Source organism: Ctenopharyngodon idella, chromosome 7 (genome assembly GCF_019924925.1).
Source record: "Ctenopharyngodon idella isolate HZGC_01 chromosome 7, HZGC01, whole genome shotgun sequence".
NCBI lineage: Eukaryota > Metazoa > Chordata > Actinopteri > Cypriniformes > Xenocyprididae > Ctenopharyngodon > Ctenopharyngodon idella.
This window is the reverse complement of record NC_067226.1, coordinates 39,358,565-39,386,316: the sequence shown is the minus strand read 5'-3', so window position 1 is coordinate 39,386,316 and position 27,752 is coordinate 39,358,565. Positions and strand designations below refer to the sequence as shown.

At 34.6% G+C, this 27,752-nt stretch overlaps 1 protein-coding gene across 22 annotated transcripts in view; it reads left to right on the top strand.

Moving 5' to 3' along the window:
• LOC127515855 (adhesion G protein-coupled receptor L3-like) overlaps positions 1 to 27,752 on the top strand; it is a 342,582-nt gene that overhangs the window by 243,297 nt on the left and 71,533 nt on the right. For 17 of the 22 annotated variants that reach the window (XM_051899975.1, XM_051899967.1, XM_051899962.1 and 14 more), the window contains exons 9-10: positions 5,005 to 5,043; positions 21,608 to 21,791. In XM_051899975.1, coding sequence (XP_051755935.1) covers positions 5,005 to 5,043; positions 21,608 to 21,791 — 223 coding nt within the window. The remainder of the gene's footprint in view (positions 1 to 5,004; positions 5,044 to 21,607; positions 21,792 to 27,752) is intronic. The other 5 variants (XM_051899977.1, XM_051899970.1, XM_051899965.1 and 2 more) reach the window with 1 other exon arrangement.

The window sequence follows — 27,752 nt, the reverse complement described above, 5'->3', positions numbered from 1 at the left end:
TAACATTCTGTAATCCTCTGAAATATGCAGCACAAGTCACGAACAGAAATGTTATTTCATATTAAGTAGATGAGTAAACTGCATTTAATAAATGTGACTAAAAACATGTATTTATATGACAATACAACAGAATCAAAACATTAATGCCACGATTTTAATATTAATACCTGGGAATTCATACACATTCATACTTGGATACATAAATAATTTACGTTTTATCGCTGTCAATACGTAAGTATTTTACGTTTTAGTGCTATAAATATGTTAATATTGTACGTTTTTGTGTGTCTGAAAACGTAAGTAAATGTATGTGTGGTAGAACCACACTTTACGTAAAATAAAGATCACGTTGGACAAAAAGTACATTTTGGATCCTAACAGCACGCATATACTCAGAACTGCTATTGGTTTCTGTAAAGTATAAATAAAATGTATGTGTTTTGCAGACACTTTTATCTTAAGTGACTACAATGCACTCAAAGTAAACATTGATCAGTTCATGCATTTCCTGGGACTCAAACCCATGACCTTCTAACGGCAGGCTCTGCTGTCTGCGCTACCGAAATGCTCAAAATTAATTAACTTGGCTTTTAAGACTGTGATTTTCTGATTGTTAAGCCCAACCGTGGAACACACACACCTGTTTCAACGCGTCTTCTGCGAAATTCACACTTCGTTTCCACCCACAATTCTGCAAACTTCACTTTCCACAGCAGCAGTGATCAGTGAGCGTCACAATCACACTTTTTGACGGAGGCCGTCACACTCACCTTGCCTTCATGCTAATTAATCTAAGCGGTAATTTTAAACCAAATCTGCCTTTGAATTTCACAGCTGGTTGATTTAAGCTGCTGTGAACGTAGAAGTAAAGCTTCAGACTCAACCAACATCTGCTTCAATTCCGAGATCACTGATTTAAAACATATCAGCTCTGTTCTAACTCTAGTGAGCCGTCTATTGGAAAAATCCAACCGCATAAGTGAGGGAAATGCACTACGTTAGCAGCGGCTTGTGTAATATAGTGAACAAATAGTGATCACAAAAGCACACTATAGGTAACAATATGATACTCTAATAATAAAATATAGCACAAACAAATATGAAATTGTGCAGTTCTAATTACATGCATCTATAGTTATTTATGCTTTTCAGTGTTGAATTCAGTGTTAAGTATTATTTGTATACTTTTATAGTGTTTATCAATATTTTAAATTAGCTTTTATTTTATATTTTTCAGTTTTCATTTTCATTTTAGTTTGTTTTAATCATTTTTGTTGTATGATTGTCATTTTTATTAGTTTTTTTTTAATATTTTTATTTAGCGTATATTTATTTATTTTTATTTCAGTTTTAGTAGTATTAGTACTTAATTTTCTTTTTTAAAGTTTTAATTACATTAAATGCCATTAAAATGTTTTTATGGACCCTGTTCGATGTTGAAATCAGTTCATCATTTTAATATTATTTATATACTAATATAATGTTTATTAATATTTTGAATTAGATTTTTTGTCATTTCAGTTTTCATTTTAGTTTTAGTAGTTTTAGTAATTTTGTTATGTGACTGTCATTCTATTTCTTTTAATAATTCTATTTAAAGGTTAATTAATTTTTATTTCAGTTTTAGTTTTAGTAATTTTAGTACTTCAGTTTATTTAATTTGTTTTTTTTTTTTTTTTTTTCAGTTAGTTACCAAGGTAATTTTTATTTGTATTTTTTTCCATCTATTATTTATTTTATTTCAGATTTATTTCAGTTACCGAAAATGATTTTTAGTTTGAGTTAACAATAACAACATTGATTGAAATGACACATAAGTTTATTTATAATCATTGTCTATGTTCAAAATAGCATACTAACATACTTCTTTTGCTATTTCTGCAGTATATAGTATGTAAGCAATTCAAATTATGCCAATTTTTTTTGTTTAACTACTAAATTTGCGAAAGAAACTTTGCCAAAAGTAGTATTGCACAATGCAAAGTGTTTGACTTCACCTTCTATTTTCGTGTGACACGCATCTCCTTCTTAACTCGTTATTTGTTTGTCCTGCCAAAAATAAACATTTATTTCCAAAATGCTAACTGGATGTCACTTGCTGGATTAATTATCAATTATCATCCATTACTTTCATGTGCTTCTCAGAGTATCCCGATTGCAAAGATGCAGACGTACAGTCAGCAAAGCTTAACCGAAATCTTGTGAGACACTGTCAGTCAAGTAAAACTGTCAGTTGAGATTCCCTTGATTGTGCAACATTGGGCTGAGCCAAAGAGCTTTAAGATGCGAACGGTATAAGATCAAGATACTTTACGGATTAGGGAACCTGAAGAGGCGCTAACAGGAGCCGCTAAAGACTGAAAGTAATGTGCTGATCTGCAGGAGCTCTGTGATCTCAGGAAGGTGCTGCTAAAGATGGCTACCGTCAGACAGAATCAACCAGCATTAACATTCAGGCACCAACAGAGATGGGACGACAGACCTGCCTGCTATTTATTTTTATCTGTTCCCATCCCTCGCTCTTCCTCTGTGAGACTCAATAATTCATGGACTACACACACATACACGCGCACACACACACACACACACACACACACACACACACACACACACACACACACACACGCTTGTTCCTCTCAGGCCTCTCTGCTCTTTACTCATGTGGTGACGAGAAGAGTTTGTGCGCAATCACAACTACAATCAGAAGCTGTCTAACTGAAGGCCCAGTCCTTCAAAATGGTGCAAACTAGATTAAAAATACCTCTGTGTAAATGTAAAAACATGGCATGTTGGGAATGAGCTTGTTTTCCTTGAGTCTTGCTCTCATTGGTGACAGCAGAGGTGTTTGAATGAAGTGTCATGGCTTCAGTAGTGTATTATTATTATTATTATTATTATTATTATTATTATTAATATTATTATTATTTTGCATTGCCATTCAAAAGTTTGGGGTCTGTAAGATTTTATTTTATTATTTTTGAAAGAAGTCTCTTATGCTCACCAAGGCTGCATTTATTTGATAAAAAATACAGAAAAAAAAAAAAAATAATAATATTGTGAAATATTATTAAAATTTAAAAGAACTGTTTTCTATTTGAATATATTTTAAAATGTAATTTATTCCTGTAATGCAAAGCTGAATTTTCAGCATCATTTCTCCAGTCTTCAGTGTCACATGATCCTTCAGAAATCATTCTAATATGCTGATTTGCTGTTCAAGAAACATTTCTGATTACTATCAATGTTGAAAACAGTTGTGATGCCTCTTATTTCTGTGTAAATTGTGAGATATATATATATATATATATATATATATATATATATATATATATTTATTTATTTATTTATTTTTCTTCCGGATACTTTGATTAATAGAAAGTTCAAAAGAACAGCATTTATTTGAAATAAAAATCTTTACTGTCACTTTTGATCAGTTTGATGCATCCTCACTGTATAATAGTATTCATTTTTTTCTCAAAAAATCGTATTGACTCCAAACTTTTGAATGGAAATGTTGGTTACATAACCTTTAATTAATATGTATTTTTGATAATCTAGTCAAATAAATGTTTAGAAATGAAAGGTAATTCAACTTGTGATTAGTTCTCCTTTCCTTTTTCTTTTGGAACATTAAACTAAAGCTAAAGCTGACTCACACTCACAACCAGATGGATAAGTACATAATCACCTGAATAAAAAAAAATAATAATAATTTTAACATTATTCAAAATACTTACTCAGTGACTGATACAATATTTGCCATGCAATACACTTGTTTGTTCACAGTTTAAACGTTCTGAAGATCTAAGGAAAATTATCTGTTGTATCGTTTTTTTGTATCATTATGACTTTTAAGGCCACATAAAATGATATTCAAATTAAACCATTTTAATATTATAAAATATATATACAAATAAATATATTATAAAAAAAAAAGTAAAATCAGTACCTGATCTGTCAGCCGCTATGTTGCAGAAATAGAAACCATTTTGAGAATTAAGTGACCGGTTGCACTGTATCTATACAGAACGCATCAAAACTAAAATGTCACGTTATGGAAGTAAGATGTGTCGCACATGCCATTTGGTGTTGAATTTAACCAGCAAGACTACCCATTGGGCCCCATTGACTTCCATAGTATTTTTTTTTTTTTTCTTACTATGGAAGTCAATGGGGCTCATCAACTGTTTGATTACCCATATTCTTCAAAATATCTTTTGAAGAAAGAAATTCTTACAGGTTTGAAACAACTTGAGGGCGAGTAAATGATGACAGAATTTTCATTTTTTGGGTGAACTATCCCTTTAAGTTTTGCTGGTAAACAGCCTGGTTAAATTCATCCAACAAACCAACAGTAACCAGCTCAGAAACTCCTCAACACTCTCAAAAGTCTGTAAAAACAGGGTTCAATGTACTGTGTTTTTCACAGTGTTTTGAATTACGCTTTGCATTTTGCTGTGTTTTCAGGATAAAATTTAATGGATAATGTAATGTTATACAATTACAGTGTACGACACTCTTTTGAGCAGGCCATTTCTGACATGTTGAAGTTTTTGATCTGTCTCATACAAGCAAAAGTGGATTAATCTTTTCCTCTGGGTTCAATAGGATGTGATTTATGTAACTGATGTGCTTCCAAAGCCTCTTTCACACAAACACATATGACACTTTGAATAAAACAGAATAGAAACTATAGATTCCTGTGGAGCCATTCACAACGGTGACGAACATTCGCTTTGTAGATTTCACTTGCACATCAACACAGATTCTTAAGATATTTCTTAAACTCTGTGCAATAATTAAATACACATCAAATGATACAGATGCAGTTCATGGACTGAAAGGTGCATTATACTTGCATCATCTATGGTACCAATTTTACTTTTGTTCAGCCTTACGATTATTTGCTTGAATAGATGCTTCATTGTGTTTGGTGTGAAAGACCTTGAGAGTGTCAAATTTTCCGATTCATACTAAAGCAATCTGTTTTCTTTGGGTTTTCAGCTGCAGAAAAGGGAGCGTTCATGTCGATATTTTGTCCAGGTATTTTTCCTCTTTATATTTATACCACTTTCATCCTCACATCTGCCACGGCTTCCATCCCACTGTGTGTTTGAACTCATGCATTCATCTTCATTTGCACTTAAGCCATGTTCCTCGTGTTTTTCTAAGGTCATGTTGTTGTCAAATGAGGCCTTGACCAATTTTAACCTTCACCTTTGCAAATTACCCATAATAAACCACATGCTCTTAAACACTTCCATCAGTGAACGCCACCTACAATCGGGCCTGGTCACAGTAACAGCATGTGAAAAAAGAAGTACACTTTAGCATACTTTTAGTTATTATGGAAAAGTATACTTTAAACAAATATACTTAACACCCGACACTTAATGGCATGATAATTGCACTTAAATAAAAATGTATTATAGTTTAAATTTATATTAAATGCAGTTAGTTGACATTTAGAGTATTTTTGTGACCTATTTAAGTTGGACTTAAGTTACATCTATATTATGTAAATTCATAATGACTTCTATTGCCTTTGAAATATGATTAGTGTACTGCAGAATATATAGCATTTATGGCAACCTAAAATCTATTTTAATATAATTTATATTGAAACTTGTATGTCATGTATTTGTATATATTACCTTTATATAAATTACCTTTAAATTAGGCCTATATCACTACAGTTAAATTTATAAACAAGTACTTTATATGTGCTTTAGTATGTTAGTCATCACATCAAAACAAGTGTTTTTCTTTAAAACACCACAAAAGATTATTAAAACACAATGATTTAAAATGTACTTTAAAGTAAAACTTTTAATTTGACATTATTACTAAGTGCACTTTTTTAAAGTGTACTTAAGTATTAGGAAACATAGTCATGAAAGTGTGCTCTCTTTAAGTACTCTTAAGTGGTCTTGTATTTCATTAATATTATATTATGTGCAAGTATAGTTTTTAAAAATGTTCCTTTAATAATTGAAGGACACTACAAGTGTGCATTCAGTAGAATTAAGCATACTTCCTTTTCACAAGAGCAGCATATCCATGAAACAAACCAAAGGGAATAAGTTAAAGGGTTAGTTCACCCAAAATGAAAATTCTGTTATTAATTACTCAAAAATATAAATTTGAACACAAATTAAGATATTTTTGATGAAATCCGAGAGCTATCTGACTCCTCTATAGACAGCAATATAACCACCACTTTCAAGGTCCAGAAAGGTACTAAAAACATTGTTAAAATAGTCCACGTGACTGCAGTGGGTCATCCTTAATTTTATGAAGTGACGAGAATGTCATTCTCTTACGCTGTTTATGTTCAGCACTTCCATGTTCTACGTCAGAACGCCGACTCATTATTGGCCGGCTCCTGCATCAGCATCACACGCATGCGTTGTGCTGCTCACGTGAACAGCGTCGGCCAATACTGAGCCGGCATTCGGATGTAGAACCTGGAATTACTGACGCTTCATAAAATTAAGGGTGAAACACTGTAGTAATGTGGACTATTTTAACAATGTCTTTAGTACCTTTCTGGACCTTGAAAGTAGTGGTTATATTGCTGTCTATGGACGAGTCATATACTTCTCGGATTTCATCAAAAATATCTTAATTTGTGTTCGGAAGATGAACGAAGGTCATACGGGTGTGGAACGACATGAGGGTGAGTAATTAATAACAGAATTTTCATTTTTGGGTGAACTAACCCTTTAAACTTATCAGTCAGCTACTAATCTAAATTCTGGAGTAAGATCTACTTTTGTTCACTGCCTCATTATTGCCCATAGTTTTGTGTTTTTTTGCATGAACGAGAGCAGCTGTGCTTACTGTCTTTTAAAGCAGACTAGCTTCAAATTTTTAAGCTATAGGTTAGATTTAACTGTTTTTAACATTGATAATAATCAGAAATGTTTCTTGAGCAGCAAATCAGTATATTAGAATGATTTCTGAAGGATCATGTCACACTGAAGACTGGAATAATGATGCTCAAAATTCAGCTTTGCAATACAGGAATAAATTTTAATTAAAAATATATTACAATAGAAAAAAAAAGTTATTTTATATTGAACGGAAATGAAGGTTTTGGAAAGCACAGCTGGTCTCAAATCAACAGTCGCCTGCAGCTTTGTGCTTAGGCTCTGCTGCTGCTTAAACCCCGTCAGGTCATGTGATTGTCAACTTTCCCAGCATGCACTTGACAATTGAGCAGCTATCTTGACCCATCAAAGGTTGCGGTTTCTGCCTTCAACATATGACATTGATGAAGTCTGCCCTGAATGTGATGTGTGATGCGAGTGCAGGCGATGTGTTTTTGTGCGGAGATCATGATGTCAGAGATCATGAAGATGCTGGTAACTCCTTCTTTATGACTTAGTAATGCTACTTTCACATTAGAGCTTATATTTTGAATGCAAATCTGTTTGGTGAACGCAATTAAGTATAACTTGTGGAAGTGATGTTGTAAAATTTAGAGGTGTCCCAAATATAATTCACTGATAACTGGGAAAATGTAGTTATTCTCAAGCATTTTCAAGCCAATAATGTGCAAGTAAGACCTCACCAATCTCATTTGCCAGTGTGTGCAAGTGACTTGGAAATACAGAAATTATAGCAAACTCAGTATGCTATGGCACTCTGTGAGGATTATTATCTATGAGGAAGTTTGAACTTGTTTTCACTTGAATTCAGTTTGTTTTTAATAAACAAAAAAGTGACAAAAAGCCACATCTACATTAGTTGCACATATATTGTACAAAAGCTTGTGGTCAGTAATAAGAAAAAAATAATACTTTTTTCAAGAAGGACGCATTAAATTGATCAAAGTCATTTATGATGTTACAAAACATTTCTATTTCAAATAAATGCAGTTCTTTGGAACTTTCTATTCATGAAAGAGTTCTGAGAAAAAAAATGTATCATGTTTACACACAAATATGAAGCAGCACAACTGTTTTCAACATTTATAAAAATCAGAAATGTTTCTTGAGCTGCAAATCACCATATCAGAATGATTTCTGAAGGATCATGTGACTGGAGAAATGTAATTTATTTCTGTGATTTGCATCACGGAAATAAATTACATTTTAAAATATTAAATATATCAAACAAATGCAGCCTTGGTGAGCATAAGAGACTTCTTTCAAAAACATTTTTAAAAAATCTTACCAACCCCAAACTTTTGAGCGGTATATATCATTTTATAGCGGTAGTATATAACGGTAGTTCTACATGATGAAAATAGTTGCAATGTACATATAAAAGTTTAAGCAGTTTTTATCTGAAGCATAAGCTATTTATCACAAGGCCAACAATATTCGCAGTATATGTCACATTTATTAGAAAGCTAAATAATGGTGGGGGAAAAAAACTCCAAAAAAAACAGAGGAATCTGTTCAGAACTACATTTTTTTAATATAATAAAAATCCCATATTCTCAATAATAATATTAATAATAACTTTTTGAAATTGAAAAAGAAGGCTGCTGTTTGTTAACATATAGACTGAGAAATATATAGAATGATATATTTTTCATCTTGACAGGCCACAGTGTTTGCGAGACCTTTCCAAATGTATAAACATCTCTTTCTGTCAGAACAACATCTGATGCAGCTCAGTTTGTTGTGGGTCGTTTATTGATTGTGAAAGGGCATCAATAGTTTAAACATCAAACCCATTTCCCCTCAGAAAAACACACTCTGTACCCGTAATGTACACGGAGCTCGGTGAAGGGCTTTGGTTTCTGAACACAGCTCAAGAAATCTATTCTTAACTTCGGATCAGGTCGGTTATTGATCCATCAGTGTTATTAATAAGTCAAACACTGTGCTGGTGCACAAAACAAATATAATAAAGAAAAAAATAAATCTCTGCACTTCTCAGCTCTCAGTGGAAATACACTGGTCTTCTTGCCCAGAATGACTGTATTTTCTCTTCTACTGAGCAGTGAAAGCAAATCCATTGATTTATACTCATTAAATTCTTAGCATCAGGTAAAATACATGGACAAAAGCCTTTCTGATTTTTATGTATAAGATGTTTTCTGACATAAATCATGCAGAGTTCACACTTGTGTGACGTTTTCTTACTTGGTTTGTTTGCTTGAACACTAAAGTTGAATTCAATTTCCCTGATAATCAGTAATTTTACTTAAAAAATGATCTTCACACAAAATTTGTGTCATTGATTGTTGGAAAAATGATGTTGTTCTAAACTCATGATTTCCCTGAAATATTGAATAATGTTCTTGCAGCTTTTCCCCCAAGAAATTATATGGAAACCGATTCTTCAAAAGGATGCAGCAACAACTTAAAAACACAATATAAAATTATTTCATATAAAGTATGCAATATATATTTAAAGTAGGGCTGTCGATTTAACACATTAATTTAATAAATTATAGAAAAATAATGTGTTAAAATAATTTAAAGCATTTAACGCACCCGCCTTCCCCAGACCTATGTAGGTCATCTTACATTTCATACAGTTGATTGGTGATGAACCTGAAGCAGGGCAACAACTCGCTGCATGATGGAGCCTATGGAATGCAGTTAGAATGCTTCTAAAATTCAAGATATCCGGGCAAAAATACCCCTGTATGAGTTTGTGGCTCATATTTATATCAGATGATAGTTAAGCAATATCTCAACACATAGCAGTGCTTTGTTTCTGAATGAGTCCGCGTTTTAAACAAATCAATCGCATTTACTTCAGAGTTGTGCAATATAAACTCTCAATTGCAAGTTATAAAGTGAGAATTGCATGATATAAAGTCAGAACTGTGAGATATAAACTTGCAATTGCGTATTATAATGTCCAAATTGTGAGAGAAAAAAAGATCAACGTTTTTTCTCAGAATTGTGACTTTTTTTCCTCATAATTTCAAGTTTATATCTCACAATTCTGACTTTTCTCTCAGAGTTGCGTTATATGAACTCTCAATTGCGAGTTATAAAGTCAGAATTGCATGATATAAAGTCAGAACTGTGAGATATAAACTCGCAATTGCGTGTTATAATGTCCAAATTGTGAAAGAAAAAGATAAAAACGTCTTTCTCAGAATTTATATCATGCAATTCTGACTTTATAACTCGCAATTGAGAGTTTATATCTTGCAATTTTAAGAAAAAAGTCAGAATTGTGAGATTAAAAACTAGCAATTGCGAGAGAAAAAAAAGTCAGAATTGCGAGATAAAAAGTCGCAATTACCTTTTTTATTTATTTATTTTTTATTTTTTTATTTCGTGGCAGTAACAAGCTTCCATACAATTCAGATGCAGCTTCTGAAAAAAAAAAAAAAAGAAAAAAACATGACCGTTGTGTGATAAATTCTATGTTGAATGAAATAATATATATATATACAGTGGGTACGGAAAGTATTCAGACCCCCTTAAATTTTTCACTCTTTGTTATATTGCAGCCATTTGCTAAAATCATTTAAGTTCTTTTTTTTTTTCTCATTAATGTACACACAGCACCCCATATTGACAGAAAAACACAGAATTGTTGACATTTTTGCAGATTTATTAAAAAAGAAAAACTGAAATATCACATGGTCCTAAGTATTCAGACCCTTTGCTCAGTATTTAGTAGAAGCACCCTTTTGATCTAATACAGCCATGAGTCTTTTTGGGAAAGATGCAACAAGTTTTTCACACCTGGATTTGGGGATCCTCTGCCATTCCTCCTTGCAGATCCTCTCCAGTTCTGTCAGGTTGGATGGTAAACGTTGGTGGACAGCTATTTTTAGGTCTCTCCAGAGATGCTCAATTGGGTTTAAGTCAGGGCTCTGGCTGGGCCATTCAAGAACAGTCACGGAGTTGTTGTGAAGCCACTCCTTCGTTATTTTAGCTGTGTGCTTAGGGTCATTGTCTTGTTGGAAGGTAAACCTTCGGCCCAGTATGAGGTCCTGAGCACTCTGGAGAAGGTTTTCATCCAGGATATCCCTGTACTTGGCCGCATTCATCTTTCCCTCGATTGCAACCAGTCGTCCTGTCCCTGCAGCTGAAAAACACCCCCACAGCATGATGCTGCCACCACCATGCTTCACTGTTGGGACTGTATTGGACAGGTGATGAGCAGTGCCTGGTTTTCTCCACACATACCGCTTAGAATTAAGGCCAAAAAGTTCTATCTTGGTCTCATCAGACCAGAGAATCTCACCATCTTGAAGTCCTTCCATGCGGGCTTTCATGTGTCTTGCACTGAGGAGAGGCTTCCGTCGGGCCACTCTGCCATAAAGCCCCGACTGGTGGAGGGCTGCAGTGATGGTTGACTTTCTACAACTTTCTCCCATCTCCCGACTGCATCTCTGGAGCTCAGCCACAGTGATCTTTGGGTTCTTCTTTACCTCTCTCACCAAGGCTCTTCTTCCCCGATAGTTCAGTTTGGCCGGACGGCCAGCTCTAGGAAGGGTTCTGGTCAACCCAAACGTCTTCCATTTAAGGATTATGGAGGCCACTGTGCTCTTAGGAACCTTAAGTGCAGCAGAAATTTTTTTGTAACCTTGGCCAGATCTGTGCCTTGCCACAATTCTGTCTCTGAGCTCTTCAGGCAGTTCCTTTGACCTCATGATTCTCATTTGCTCTGACATGTACTGTGAGCTGTAAGGTCTTATATAGACAGGTGTGTGGCTTTCCTAATCAAGTCCAATCAGTATAATCAAACACAGCTGGACTCAAATGAAGGTGTAGAACCATCTCAAGGATGATCAGAAGAAATGGACAGCACCTGAGTTAAATATATGAGTGTCACAGCAAAGGGTCTGAATACTTAGGACCATGTGATATTTCAGTTTTTCTTTTTTAATAAATCTGCAAAAATGTCAACAATTCCGTGTGTGTGTGTGTGTGTGTGTGTGTGTATATATATATATATATATAATTTATATTTTTTTATATTATATATATATATTTTTTTATTATTACTTGCTTGACAGCCCTAATTTAAAGTTTTCGGACACAATTTGACGTGTGACTAGGTTTTGGCACTTGACTTTAAGTTCAAGATGATTTGATCACAGCAGTTAAATTTGAATTATGATGTACTCAAGCATTGTAAAATACTGTTTTGTTACTAAAAAATAAAAACTATATAGACATTTAAAAAAAAAAAAAAAAGATAAAAACATCAAAAACACACAACAAACATGATTAAAACTTTGACTAAAATTAAAATGAAACCAGAAAATAGAAAACTATAATAGTATATCAATGATAGCATAAATTTTGGAGATTGACATATATGAATGCAGGTCACTATGAGTAGTCATTGTATGGAGAAAAAAAAAGAGCTGCATACAGATTCTTTAAAATGTATGTTTTGATCCATTTAAGAAACGTAATATAGGCATTTTTGTGTGAGCATATCTTCATGACTTCTTCGTGACATTTTTTTTCTTTCTCTTTGTAATTTGCCAGTAAAACAATTTTAATTGCCATTATGTATATGTGCTATATAAAGAAACTGGCCTTACCTGTGTCAAAGCAGATGGTTTCTTGCTCTGCTGCCGTTTATAAAGTCTTTCCTTACCTTGTGGGTAAGAGTGAATGTCTGTGTTAGACTGTGCTGAAAAAACATCATCAAAAATACATCATAACACAGCTCTTATATTTCAGACGCGTAACCGTCAGTGCTTTGAGAACAGAGAGGGATTTAACCATCATGTGAACATGTGAAATGTCTGCAGGCATTCATGTAAGCTTGACATTGATGGACTGAAGCCTGACCAGCCTGTTGGCCACCTCTGTTGCATTGGTCAGAATTGTTTTTTTTTGTTTGTTTTCAGATCTCATGAAGAGACATCTGACCAACTGCACATGCACAACATGATTAAAGCTCTCATCATTATGAAATTAATTAAAGCAGCATCAAAAGCTTCAGTAAATGTAAGCATCTATTCACAAGGGTGATTCAGGTCACATATGCATGGAAAAGATTGTTTCTGTCATGACAACTTTTGGAGTGTTTGGCATGGTAATGGATATGACAATGTTGATATGTTTGGTCTTGGTGGAATAGATATCCTATGCTGCTGCTGTTACTGCTGCTGTTGCTACTGAGCAAGTAGAGGAGTTGCTACTGCCAATACATGCTGCTGTGAGAAAGTAAGACATGCTGCTGCCGTACAATATAGCATACATGATTTACCTGTAGCAGATCTATACAGGTGGAGCTGGGGAGGGTTTCTGTGCTACAGCACATGCTAACCAAGTATTTGAATGTTGAGCAGCGAGCTCATTGGCTACTGATGTTGTGGGAAATTAGCTGTGCCTTATAGAGAATGATGTGATTGCAAGCAAATTGAGTCAGCCTGTGCCATCTACAGTTTCATGACAGAACTTTTTATTTATATGAACTGTTTTAAATGAATACAATATAAAGTACTCAGTCATTAATACATTTAAGTAAATTGGTATCTGTAATTTAATGCACAAATAAATTCCAAACCATTTGCATTTGTGCTTAAATAAAGGTGCCGTTTTTCATTAGTCACTTTTAGAAATTATTTAATTTGTCCCTCCACTTTTCTGACGAATAATAGCTACATATTAGAAAAATATATTTTGCTTAATTGCCAATAGTTTTAAGGAAATAGTTCATTGTAGCCTTTTGTATAAGCCTTCTACTTTGACAGTGGGCAGGGACTAATGCACAAGCTGTAATTCTATTGGCTAGTACTTGCCTTTCACTGTTTGGTTGTTTATTTCAGCAAATTACCGTGAACAAATGCAACAACGTGATTAATATTCATGACCCCCAACAGCTTGCTGTTAGGTGTTAAATCTGGCATGAAATGGAAGTTGCGATAGACATTTTTCCTCTATTTTGAGTGAAACGGCTTCAGGATTGAGAAAAAACATAGGGCGGGACTTGATTTCGTTCTCAGGTATTGATTGGATCATAGAAAGTTGGTTATTGTTAGCTAAATGGAGTTTTCTGTCAGATGTAGATGGTATTTAGTCCCACTGAGACACGTCTTGAAGAGAACAGATTTGAAGGAGGAGGGCTTATTAATGTTTTGATTAAAGATTACAAGGGCATATGAAAAAAATATGTGTACGGATAAATCATTTATTCACAAAATTCACACAATTTATGCTTAAGTTAAAACAAGAAAAATATCTGCCAATGAGGACAGAAAAAGTATCTTTTCACTTAATTAAGCTTATATATATATATATATTTATATATATTTATATATAATATATATATATATATATATATATATATATATATATATATATATATATATTTAAACATAAGGTTATTTAAATTACTTAAGTTTTTCTCAGAAAACTTAAGTAATTTTGCTTCTCAAGTAAATGTATCTTGATTTAATAATGTTTAGGTATTTGTGCTGGAAAAACACTAAGAAAAAAAGTCACTTTTTGCACTGTATGGAAATTCCAACTTAACCTGCTGCTGTGGTTTGGCACACGGTTGCCATTTAATGGACTTTAATGGAGAATCAGTGTTTAACAGCATGTGATGTTTTAAAGATGAACGTGACCTTACTTGAGCCCAATGTGATGCTGTATGAGAGACAGACACACTGTTTTATAGGCTGCTAAGATCAGTCTTGTCTGTCTGCCAGGATCATTTGCAAATGCATAGACACACACTGCAGAAACTAAAGGAGTTTATTTCCTAAGGCCTTTAAAATGGGCATTATGGGTTGGTTTAGTATCTATATGCACAACATCAAAGCTGCATAAAATAGAGTATTAAAAACACTATATGAATTTTCTTGTAAAAGAGATTGGCCACACACACACACACACACACATTTACCTTCTTTTTTTCCTCAGTACGTCTTTCAAAAAGTACAATATGAGTCTGGCTGGTATCTATATGCACATGAAAAGCAGCATGCAATATGTGTTTTAAAATTAGAACTTGTATTAAAAACACAAAAGGAGTTTTTTTTCCTTTAATAACTATCAGAGTGATCAGTAACACGCATGCGCACGCAGTTATAATGCAGTCTCAAAGTCATTTGTATATATGAGAAGGACCACCAGACTAGCACATGCACACACACACACACACACACACACACACACACACACTTCAGGAGTTGTTGGAGTTCGCAGGGTTTCTTCTGCTCTGTTGCTGTGAGAGTATGTCTGACCTCAGAAACACATGTGCGGCTGAAAATGTAAGGGTGAACCTGTCAAGAAAACTGTCAAGAAATGTCAAAATGAACAAAATAAGATCTTATATTGAGCTTATTTTTAGGACCATTAAGATTTCTTATATTGTCACATTATTTTCATGGCACTTAAGCACATTTTTACCCTTCAAATTCTCAGTAGCTGCTACAGTATGTAAAAAACATACTCTAGTTACTGTTAAGTGACAATGTCATTGTGAAACAAAAATTGTATATAGTTTTTGTTTTATCTATGTTAATCAGCTTTAGTTATTTTTATTTTATTATGTTTGGCAGCTCATAGAAAACACATTTCTTATTCACATCATCTCTTGTGTCGTGTTGGATCAAGTTCTCAGTTTTACAGTTGTTTCTAATGTTCTGCTAATACATTTACCTCCATGAATCCTTTAAACGGCTCATCTGCATCACAAATGTATCTCTCTCACTCCTCTCAGTCCGTATGTATGCGTCTCATTAGCATAGAACATTCGAAATTGAGACGTTTAAATTAATTGTGAGCCTGCAATCAGAACCAAATGTTTGCTGTATGAATATTTATTGTGTTGCGCACAATGTGATTCATGATGATTCATAAATTGGAATTAGAGAGCGTTTGCCGTTTTGTGTCTTGGCCCGATTATGTTCCCCCTGATCTCAGACAGCCTGACCTGGGATCAGTGAGTAATCTGCTTGTGTTCTCGCCGGGGTTTGTGGATGATCTGGGGTCAGGTGGTAAGCTGCTCACATTGGCTGGTCGAACCTGTGTAAGCCATGAGATAGAGCGGTTCAGTTCGGCCCAAACTCATAGTCTGAGTCGGTTCAGCGCTGCGACGGATTACAGAGATCAGCACTGGTGCATTGACAGGACATTTTTGACTTTATACCCGGAGAGCAACAGTAGATTAGTGCAGTAATGGCAAAGATCCATGTACGGCTCAAACTTCTCCATGCCACCGAAACATGTGAGTCTGCAGGAATAGTTCAATCAAAAATGAGCGTTCTGTCTTCTTTTACTCAATAAAGCTGTGACTTTTGTCATAAAAAAGTGTGAACATTCTTATTTAATTGTGCGTCTTTAGGATACAAAAAATGCTCGCAAATTAACCATTGGCTGTTTTTTCCCCAAAATCGTTCAAATTTTATTTCTGTTGCAAGGTCATTAGTGTTAACTATTAAACTATTAAAACATTTTTTTGTAGGGCTGAAACTAATGATTATTTAGATAATCGATTAATCTGAGGATTATTTCTTAACTTAAATGATTTTAGCAAATGGCTGCAATATAACAAAGAGTGAAACATTTAAGGGGGTCTGAATACTTTCAGTACCCACTGTATGTATATATATATATATATATATATATATATATATATATATATATATATATAATATACACACAGTGCTGCTTGAAAGTTTGTGAACCACTTGCAGAATCTGTGGAAATGTGAATAACTTTAACAAAATAAGAGAGATCATACAAAATGCATGTCATTTTTTATTTAGTACTGTCCTGAATAAGATATTTTACATAAAAGATGTTTACATAAAGTCCACAAGACAAAAAAATAGCTGAATTTATAAAAATGACCCCATTCAAAAGTTTATGAACCCTTGATTTTTAATACTGTGTGTGGTTATCTGGATAATCCACGACTGTTTTTATGTTTTTTGATGGTTGTTCATGAATCCCTTGTTGGTCCTGAGCAGTTAAACTGCCCAATTTTCTTCAAAAAAATCCTCCAGGTCCCAAAAATTATTCAGTTTTCCAGCATCTTTTGCATCTTTTGATTTTGAGAACTATCTTTTCACACTGAGGACAACTGAGGGATTCAAACACAATTATTAAAAAAGGTTCAAACATTCACTGATGCTCCAGAAGGAAACATGATGCATTAGGTGCAGGGGGGTAAAAAACCTTTTGATTTTGAAGATCAAGGAATATTGTACTTAATTTGTCTTCTGGCAAACATTTAAGTGTCTTCTGTTGCTTCCGGAGGGCAGTACTAAATGGAAGAAAAAAAAAAAAAAAAAAAAAGATATTTAAACTTTAAACTAAAAAAATCTTGCATTGTGTTTCCTTCTGGAGCATCAGTGAATGTTTGAACCTTTTTTTAATAGTTGTGTTTGAGTCCCTCAATTGAGAAGATGGATCTGAGAATCATACAGTCACTGCTGGAAAGGGTTCAAATATACAAAAGATGCTGGAAAACTGATGAATTTTCGGGACCTGGAGGATTTTTCTGAAGAATATTGGGCAGTTTAACTGCTCGGGACAAACAAGGGATTCATGAACAACCATAAAAAAATTTTTAAAAAAACAGTCGTGGATCATCCAGGTAACCACACACAGAATTAAGAATCAAGGGTTCACAAACCTGTCTTTCTCTAACGTTAATGTTTGAGAACACTCCCAGCGGAAACGCAGCAAAAAACGCCCATAGCTTTCCCTCTCTTAACACTACAAAGACAGTTCACCTATCAAAATAAACCACACATAACATGAAGGTGAAGGTGTATTAATGCAAATATCTCGCCAGTCCTATATAAACTACGGCACGCAAAAATGTTTTTTCTAATACAACGTTATCATGAGAAGGCGGATCACAAGAGAACAATGGAGCTATAATGAACATACATGTTCTAATTATGTATATTAGAGGTTGAATTCAAATCTCATAGTGCCAAACTGCCCATACTACTTCTGAATAGGATGTCTACTTCATAAAATATATGAAAATATGGAAATAAGTTGTTCAGATTACTCAAATAAATGGAGGCACCCTTAAATGGTCAGATATGGAGCTTGGGTGTCATCTAGTGAAAAAAAAATCTTACTGAAAGCTCATTTTTTAAATATTTCAACCTAAAATTTGGAATGGTGACATTTTGGGCTTTTATTTTCTTGCAGTTTAAGAGTAAAACATGCTTTGTAATATATTATTATAAAATATAAACAATTATATTTTTACATTTTCATAAACTTAAACTTGTATAACTTTTTTTTTTTATTTCACTTTCATAATTTATTTCACTTCTACAATAATCTGACAAGTGTCTTCTTTAAAACAAGACCAATGTTAGGCCTATATTCCAAAGCATTCTTGAATTACAACCATTTATGTTTGAATAGTGCATTTTCATGTCTATGCGAAAAAAGGGGCTGACAGTTTTTTAAACCTGTTTTTCTCAAAATTCCGTTCCTGAAAATCAGAGCGATCAGCCGACTTCAGATAACCATAACTTTTGTTACAGACAAGCTATGAAAGACATAAAAACAGATTTAGAAAGGGCTCAAATTCAGCTTTCATATGGTAACCTGTGATAAGAAAAATTTTACTATGTGATGGGTTTTCGCAGATCAGATCAGATCAGATCACATCACACACACACACACACACACACACACACACACACATATATATATATATATATATATATATATATATATATATATATATATATATACACACACACACACAATGCTGCTTGAAAGTTTGTGAACTATTAACAATGATAAAGCACATAACAAAATTACTAAAAAAATGTAACTAAAATGAAATAATACTGACCATACACAAAAAAAAAAAAAAAAAAAAAAAGTGAAAAAAACCCAGTGGTTGGGTTAAATGTTTGGATTTTATTTAACCCAACTATTGTTTAAAAATTACTGTATGGCTGGCTTAAAATAATTTAAATAACAATAAGCAATTTAATAAATGTGTATTGTTTTTTTATTATTATTCATTAAACTTATTAATAAATGTTCATTTATTAAACATATTAATGGATGTTAATTTCCAACATACTTTGTGTTCATTTTAAGCAAGTAATATAGTCATTTTTAAACAATAGTTGAGTTAAATAAAACTACCCAGAAGGTTGGGCAAACTTTTAACCGAACCGCTGGGTTAAAACACCCCATTCGCTGGGTTTTAACCCAGCATTTTTTAGAGTGTACATAAATAATACTAATAAATAAAATTCCCTCGCGACGCACAACTTTATTTCTTCCAAGCAAAGCAACACAAAAGATTGAAGAGCGTAATGAGACCACCAGTACATTAATGGCACCAAACACCAATGTTCCTGGTGTTGTCAAAAGTTTATAAAATACTGAAATAGTTAAAGGAGGTGGGTTTGAATTGGTAACAACTACTGAAATTTTGGTATTGTGACAACACTAATTGGTTCTCACTTTTTTTTTTCTTTGCCACCTATTGCAACTAAGCATGTTTAATAATTTGAAAGATTTGATAGCACAGATAGCACAAAATGTTCAGTGATTAATGCATTAAATTTAAGCATAAACATTCTTTAAAACATCTTTTGTGTGAGGGAAGAAAGATGATTCAGGTTTGGAGTGAGAAAATGACAATTGGCATGTTTGGATGACATATTCTTTCAGCATTAGCACTGTTATGTGTGAGTGTTGACTCTCTAGAGTGTGACATTGATGTCTTGATTACATAAACACCCATATGCACACTCAGTTCCCGTACAAAAGCCTCGATTCACCTTCTGCTCTGCCTGTAAGTTTGTTTTCTCTGCTTCAGAATATTCTCTTTCATACTCCATTGATCAAAAGCCCAGAGAGCCGGAGGGTTCACGTGGTCCTTGTGCGGTACACCGCATTATACCGGACCTCTCCTCCCATAAAGAGCTCTGTCTTATCTGTTCACTCGAGCGTATTGAAAATGAAGCATCTTGAAAAATTCCACAGACATCGACTTTTAGCCTTGGCCACTGAGCTTCTTTGAAGTGAGCGCAAATCAGCATCTCTTGAAAGTTTGTCGTAAAAGATGCGAGTGAGAGCTGCTGGTTCCCTGAACCTCAGCTTCTGTTTCATCTTTTCTGTCCTTCCGCTTCAATGGATTTCAGCAAAACTGAAGTTTCCCATCCGTTATTATATCATTCGCTGCACATGTTTAGGCTCTGCCTTATTAGCATTCGGGTTGCATTTTTCGCCTGTAGCATTTTAAATGTTTAATTGGCGGTAGTGGTGTTGAGCCGAGTGATGAGGTTTTGATGATGGAGGTTAAACATTATTAAAAGGCTGAATGATCGGCCACAGCTGTAGTGCAGTCCTCTCTTCTGAATTTTTAGCTTTTAGCGTAGAGCTGTTTCTCTGTAGAGCATCCACTTCTTGCGAAACTCACAGGCAGCAGTTGCTGAAGTGTCGGATTGGTTACTGATTTCAACAACTTGATATCCGGCATTGCAGAAAGCCAGAGCCAGGTGTTAAATGACTGTGTGTGTGTGTGTGTTTTGTACCATCTGTCATGTTATTACTAGTGTTTTGGACTTGGTACCATAGGAACGAATGTGCGCATCTTTTGATCATTGAATTTTCAAGACTTTTTCAGTCATTCACTAACTGTGCCTTTGCACAACATGCTTTGTGTGTGAAATCGGCATACGAATAATGAATTTTCATACTAAATTTTATTCTACATTTATGAAAAAATGTAGGAACTACTGAAACCAGATGTATACAAAATCACATACTCTGGGTGGCGTTATAAACGTGTTAAGATGAAATTTTATACGTAGATGTTTCATCTTTATACTGTCATCATATACAGGTAAATAGTTAGTAAAGCTGCATTATAGCTCAAGCTGTGAGGTTCCTCTGCATAAAAATGCAGATACGCATATATATAGCTGGTCTGTAATCTGGTAGGTCTGTAAAAGTTTGTGCAGAAAGCCCTTATATGGAGATGTTTGGGCGTGTTTATGCAAATTACTAACCTCAGCCAAGTGGTTGCTCGTTTTGAATACTCCAAATTCTTTAACATTACAACAAGGTTAAGAAAAAATTCATGTGCATGTGTTGTGAATTAGGTGGATTTTTTCCAAGAGAAGTGCTTATAATCTATGCATCCAAATGGTTTTCCAAAAACCAAGGAACTACACAATACCTGGAGAAAGTTATCTGTTAACATTCTCATTCATCCCAATGGCAGGACCAGTCATTACCAAAGTAGGTTTTTTGTGTTTTTGCTGTACAGTTATTGTTAAGGAAGTTATACTTACCTCATTAACATTGTTATATGTCAGATGGCAAGTATTTGCCAAAAATATTAGTTGTGTCCCAATACCACCCTATGCACTTAGCTAGTATACTTGGCGCTATGTGGTGTATGAATTTTATAAGGTTATTTTGTCATTCAACATCAAAGTAAAAGCTCCTCCCCAGAAGTCTTATAATAATTTTCAGTGTGAACACACTACTCACACTATTTATACTAGAAAACGGTATAGAATAGTGCACAAGTACATGAATTGGGAAGCACCTATTGTGTTTGTGTTTAAAGAAAGCACTCGAATCTGGTCCTGACAGACCTCATATTGAATAGTTGAATAATGCTGATTAGCCAGCAAAGGAGCATTCTAGATGTTAATTTTCATCTGACTGCTAACATTGTTTTGCTACTGCAGGCGATGGTGGAAACGGTGAACAACCTTCTGCAGCCGCAGGCGCGGACGGCATGGATGGACCTCTCGACCGCCGAACAGCTCCGGGCCGCCACCATGCTACTGGACACCGTAGAGCAGGGTGCTTTTGTGCTTGCCGACAACCTGCTCAAAACTGACGTTGTGCAAGAAAACACGGAAAACATACGTAAGTCATTTACGTTTATGTATTTGGCAGAGAAAAGTGCATTCAGGGTTTGCATTCACTGGGAATCCAACGCATGACTTTGCCATTTCTAATGTCATGCTTTACTGTTTGAGCTACAAGAATGTATGTCAGCATTCAGTATCTCTAGAATACCATAATCATGCATAATATGACAGACTTATCTTTTTTATTATTATGTTGGAATGAGGATGTTTTGTGGTCCACAGGTAGTGCTTTCCTAGAGAAGGGTAAAAAGAAGGGTCTGAAACTGGTTTTGTTTTTATTTTAACCTTCCAAACATGTTAATGGTCAACCTCAGTAGGTCAAACTGAAGATCATAAGCGCTCTTTTACATATATGTTTCTCAAAAATTACAGGGGAAAAAAATTGCTTGATCATTTTGTCATTTAAATTACAGAAGAAATATTTGCTTGATTATTTTATTTACATTTCTCATACATTACAGAAGAAAAATATTTGCTTGAACATCTTGTCATTTATATATCTCATTAATTACAGGAAACTAATTGCTTGATCATTTTGTCAGTTATATTTCTCATAAATTATAGGGAAATAAACAATTCCTTGATCATTTGCCATTATTTTTCTCATAAATTACATTAAAAAAAAAAAAAAAAAAAATATATATATATATATATATATATATATATATATATATATATATATATATATATATATATATATATATAGCTTGATCATTTTGTCATTATTGTCAACCCTGTAACAGGTTGAGCTTTGAATGCAGTCACCACTACAGTTCGTGTAAAAATTTGAGAAAATGAAATTAGATTGTTTCTTGTCTTTGAAATTCTCACTTCCATGGTGTTGCAACAACAACAACAACACCAACACCAAAAAGGATTTGTACCGCTAATGCCATAAAAAAAAAAGAAAAGTAATGTGACACCAAAGCGGGCCTTATCCATGGAACGAGTCAGAGCGTCTGTTTTTGATTTTGATCGAGGTTGCCAGTGCCAGAAATCAGCCCAGCCCAGCTATCAGCTGTGACCATGGATCCCATCAGCCCTGATACACACTGATAAGCCTGTTTTTCTCAGAGATAACCTCATACCACTCTCTGACTGCACCATTAGCAGATGGATTTGACTACTTTATGTTTGTAAATCGTTTTATTTTCTTTACTGGAAGGCATAATTAAGCATTTTTAAACGAAAGGCTGAGTGAGCATATGCCACGAGTAATAATTTAGTGTCGTTTACGATGCGTTTCTCAGCCCAGGGAGGAATCGGACGAGACGTTTTAAGGACGCCCACGTTTTTCTGTGCCGCTTGCATCTGTTTGCGAATATCACAGTGTGAATGTCAGCATTCCCCAGATCATGCTGTTGTGTGCATGCGTATATTCCTCTGGGATAAAAGCGGATGTGTATCCCATTCCTAAAGACAGGGATTTAAGGCAATCTGGCTGCCATGGAAACTCCAGAATTTAGGTCTGCCGCCTCTCTGTGGAGATGGTCGCATTTTGGGAATTAATAAAACAGAATTTATCGTGTCTGGCATGCGATTTATCCTGATATTAAGGGATCCGGAGCTTGGCTCTGCGGGGGGAGAGAGTCTCTCCTGACAAACTTTTTATGAGGGTTATTTTATATCCTTCGTGCTGCACGGCGATTAATCTGCTGGCTGTGACACCTTTAACAGACCTTCAGGCCCTGTTTGATGGGGTTAGTTTGCGGCGTTATAAGGTTTGTTTGGCCCACGGGGCAGCTGAGTCCGTCACTGGCTCCGCAGAGCTGAAAAACAGCCTTCAGTTAAAGGAATAGATCACCCGAAATTGATAATTCAGTCTTTTATGCACTCTCATGTCACTTCAGACTCATATTATGTTCTTTCTTTGGTGGAACACACAAGGAGATGCTGTTTTCCATACATTGAAAAAAAGAACATTGGTGTAGAATTAGTTTTCACTCAAAAATTGCTATTATCACAATCAATTACAAAGAAAGAGCAAGTAACACATTGAATTTGGAAGTAGAAAGACTGAAAAAGTATTCTCTTGTAAAATGTATTCCAGTAATCTTTATTTAGAACTTTACAAAAGTGTACAGTCAAGCTCCAAAAAGCAGTCATACATGCTTCAATGTGTCATCCATGCAAGTTTTGCAGTCTATTCCAAGCCTTTTGAAGATATTCAGTAGTATGTTGTGTGAGGAATATACTGAAATGTAAGATTTAATCATCCGAAACATGCAAAAATCAATAAAGTTTGACATTAAAGGGTTTGTTCACCCAAAAATGAAAATTCTGTCATACTCACCTTCATGTCTTTCCAAACCCGTAAGACTTTTACAGGTTTGGAAAGACATGATTGGTGGTTTAACCCTACCTATACATAAAATTGACTGCAGTTTCCAACTGAAATGAACACTGATGGCAATAAAACACCAACAACTTGTATCACTTTTCACACAAATTATAATTACAGGTAAATATTATTGATAAATAATAGATTATTTTCAAGTGGTTCCTTGTTCAATACTATGTTATGACCAGTGTTGGGTGTAACGCGTTACTAAATACTGTAATTACTGTAGTTACTGTAATTATATTACTTATCCACTGAAAAAGTAAAGTAAGGGATTACTGTTCATTTTTAGGTAATTTAATTACAGTTACTTATAATGTACTTGCGTTACATACTGTAAATTAGTTCAACAGTTCTGTATAAATCAATATTGAATTTAAAATCTAAATTTGTCATCTAAAGGTAAAAGTGAACGCTGCCTCTTAAAATAGTTAGCTGTAGTGCAGTTGCGTGTGAGTTCGCAACTTCGCACCATTTGGCTGTGTAGTCGCTGTCTGAAGATGTCGGCAAAAGCGAGTGGATGTTTTGCAGAATGGAAATATTCAAATTACTTCACTTTTTGGACACAGGTAGGCAAGACCATTACGGTAAAATGTAAGCTATGTCCTAGGGAGAAAAAACTGCGCGTGCTCTCTGAGAGATGGTCTTCAGTCAATGCGCTCTCAACCAAAGCGCACACACATAGCGGCCTCACCCGATGTGTCAGATTTTCGCGGTTTATTACACATACAAGTTCAAATACACACACAGTTATGTCAAAATGCCCGTTTTGGCATATATTCGCGTTGGTTATGTGAATGTGAAACAGCATATTGTCTCCGTCCATCAGGTCCAGTGACAGCAACCTTTAAAACATCCCACGGTCTACTATTGGTCTGTATTAGGCTATATATGATAATCAAACAACAAAAGAATTTAAACAAAGATTTATCTATGTTTAATTTGTACAATTATGACTATGCAGAGTTATTTTATATTTGATTATTCAATTATTCAATTTCTGTGGTATTTTTACTTGCTACTATTAGACCTACCTGAAAAAATATATAGCACTATTTTATTTGTATCTTTAAATATTTTTACCTTGGTATTGTGCCCTTTTGGTGGTATAGGCTACCGGTACCGAATACTAGATTTTTGGTATTATGACATCCCTATTTGTTACTTAAAAATGTTAAGTATTATAGTGTTTTAATAAAGTTAAAATGTTTTAAAAAGCTATAAAAGGCTAAACTATTCCATGTTTGACTCATATTTAAATTATTAAAAGAGTTTCCTCTGCGGTCAAGGTTTATAGGGATTTTAAGAAGTAATTAGTTTAATTACTTATTGAGTAATTAAATTACTTTTCAGATAGAGTAATTAGAAAAGTATTTTAAATACAACATTGATGATATAATTAGTAATTAGTAATTAATTACTTTTTTGAAGTAACTTACCCAACACTGGTTATGACCTCAAAACACTGAAAATAGTGCATGATTAGTAAACTAATGCATTTTGGTGTTTGAATCACATAACCAGCTCCATTTGTTTGGCTTTTTATTTCTCATAATTTCAGCTTTTTTGTTCTTAATCATTTTGTCATTTATATTTCTCATAATTTACATGAGGATGAGAATGATGACAGCATTTTCATTTTTGAGGGAACTATCCCTTTAAGACGACACAGAGCGCCAACGTCGCACCATGTGGAGAATCGGGAGAAGATTAGCGGCGTTGCCATCTGATGATAGTGTTGATGACACAGTTGTTCGGGGAAATAAAAGCCTGTTTGTGTGTGAGAATGGATGCTCATCTTTTGCCAACTTACCCTGAAGTGGTTGTTATCCTCCTCTTTCGGTTTAATATAATGCGCTTTAAAAAAAACAGTGTGCCATTGTATTTAGATTTTCCTTTTTGATGGAGAGTGTGTTTGTTTGTTGGAGTGTCTGTCCTCACACTCATAATCTGGTGAGCAGATTTTGGGTGATTAACATGTTATTTAAACCGGCTTTTGATTTCTCTTGAGGCACAACAGCGTCTCAGCCCGCTGTTTGCTGTCTTAAGCTTTTCACAGCGACGGTGGAAGAATGAAAAAGTATTTCCGGCATGCAATAGTCGTCTCTTTCTGCCCACAGCTCTTTATCGCTCTCTTTTGTCCTGTTGGCGGCAAATACCTGCAGCGGTGGTAAGCGTGCCCGCACCACCCCTCCGCCAAATCCACGTCTCTGTTGGGATTTTTAATGTTAATTTTGGTGCGATAAGTGTTTGTGTAAATGCTCTGGGATTTTGCGGCCGACTTCTTTTCAGGTTCTATGAAAGGATGTTTATGAATGCCCAAAAATGCAGCTGCAAAATCAGGCCTGGTGGTGATGCAGTGAGTCAGTGTATTCATACTTTGATTAGAGAGCTGTGCTGATTTGTGCAAACAGCACAGCAAGAGTTGCATTCTCCATTTGAACTTTTTTTATTGAACTGCCGACTCTACACATGTTTGTGACGCAAATGCTTTTACGCACGGTTGATGTCATGCATCTTTGCGTTTTAAAATGTGTAAGAACACAATTCTTAAAACTATTATCATTAATAATAATTGATAAAAAATGCATTCATCCATCGTAAAAATAATCCATACGGCTTCATGGGGTTAATAAAGTCCTTCTGAAGCAAAGCGATGGGTTTTTGTAAGAAAAATATCCATATTTAAAACTTTACAATCTAAAATAACTAGCTTCTGTATGCATACTGCGCCAGTTCACTTGCACCACATGAGTAACAACTGATGTGACGTATGACACAGGATGTAGGAGTAGTGTAAGCTTAAATGCCTCTCGCCATTTAAACAAATAGGGCTCTGCAACAAACTCAAGCTCCTCTTCTCTTATATCGAAATCCTCTGACATTTCTCTTTAAAAATTCTCGTTTTTAGACTTGTAATTCACTGGTTGTGTTTTGTTTTGCTCTATCTTCTGCGCTTCCGCGTTTCTCATGTGTTGGGTCACGGTTTACTATTCCGCCGCAAATTGATGCATACGGCCATCTGCTGGAAGCTATTAAAGTTAATAAGGCTTTAAATTCTTACAAAACCCAAAATCTCCGATTGTGTTCGTCTGAAAGAAGATAGTCATATACACCTAGGATGGCTTGAGGGTGAGTAAATCATGAGATAATTTTCATTTTTGGGTGAACTATCCCTTTAAGTGAGGTGATAATTAATAGTGATCGTTCATGTCTAGCTAAATTGGTTCTTCAAAGGCATTTGCAGATTTGATTAAAATATCTGGATTTAATTGTTTTGGATTACTGTGCATTATTTTGTTTATTGGAAAAGGTAGATGGATATATTGATACTCGAAATTACAGTGCAGCAAAAGACCTTATTCAGAGAAGTGCAATGACGCATGAAAGCGAGGCTGTGACGGATAGACTTACCTTGTTTTCAATGCTGTCAGCTGTATAACGCTTCTAGATCACTTATAATTTTCCATAGCTCATGTTGTCTGGAGTTTTTTTTTTTTTTTTTTTTTTGTCTACTGAAATTTCTTATAAAGGTATTTCTGCAGTGTTTCGTCATCAGAACAATCCAAAAACATATTAAATAATAACAACCCACTGAAGAGATGTGTGTCCATC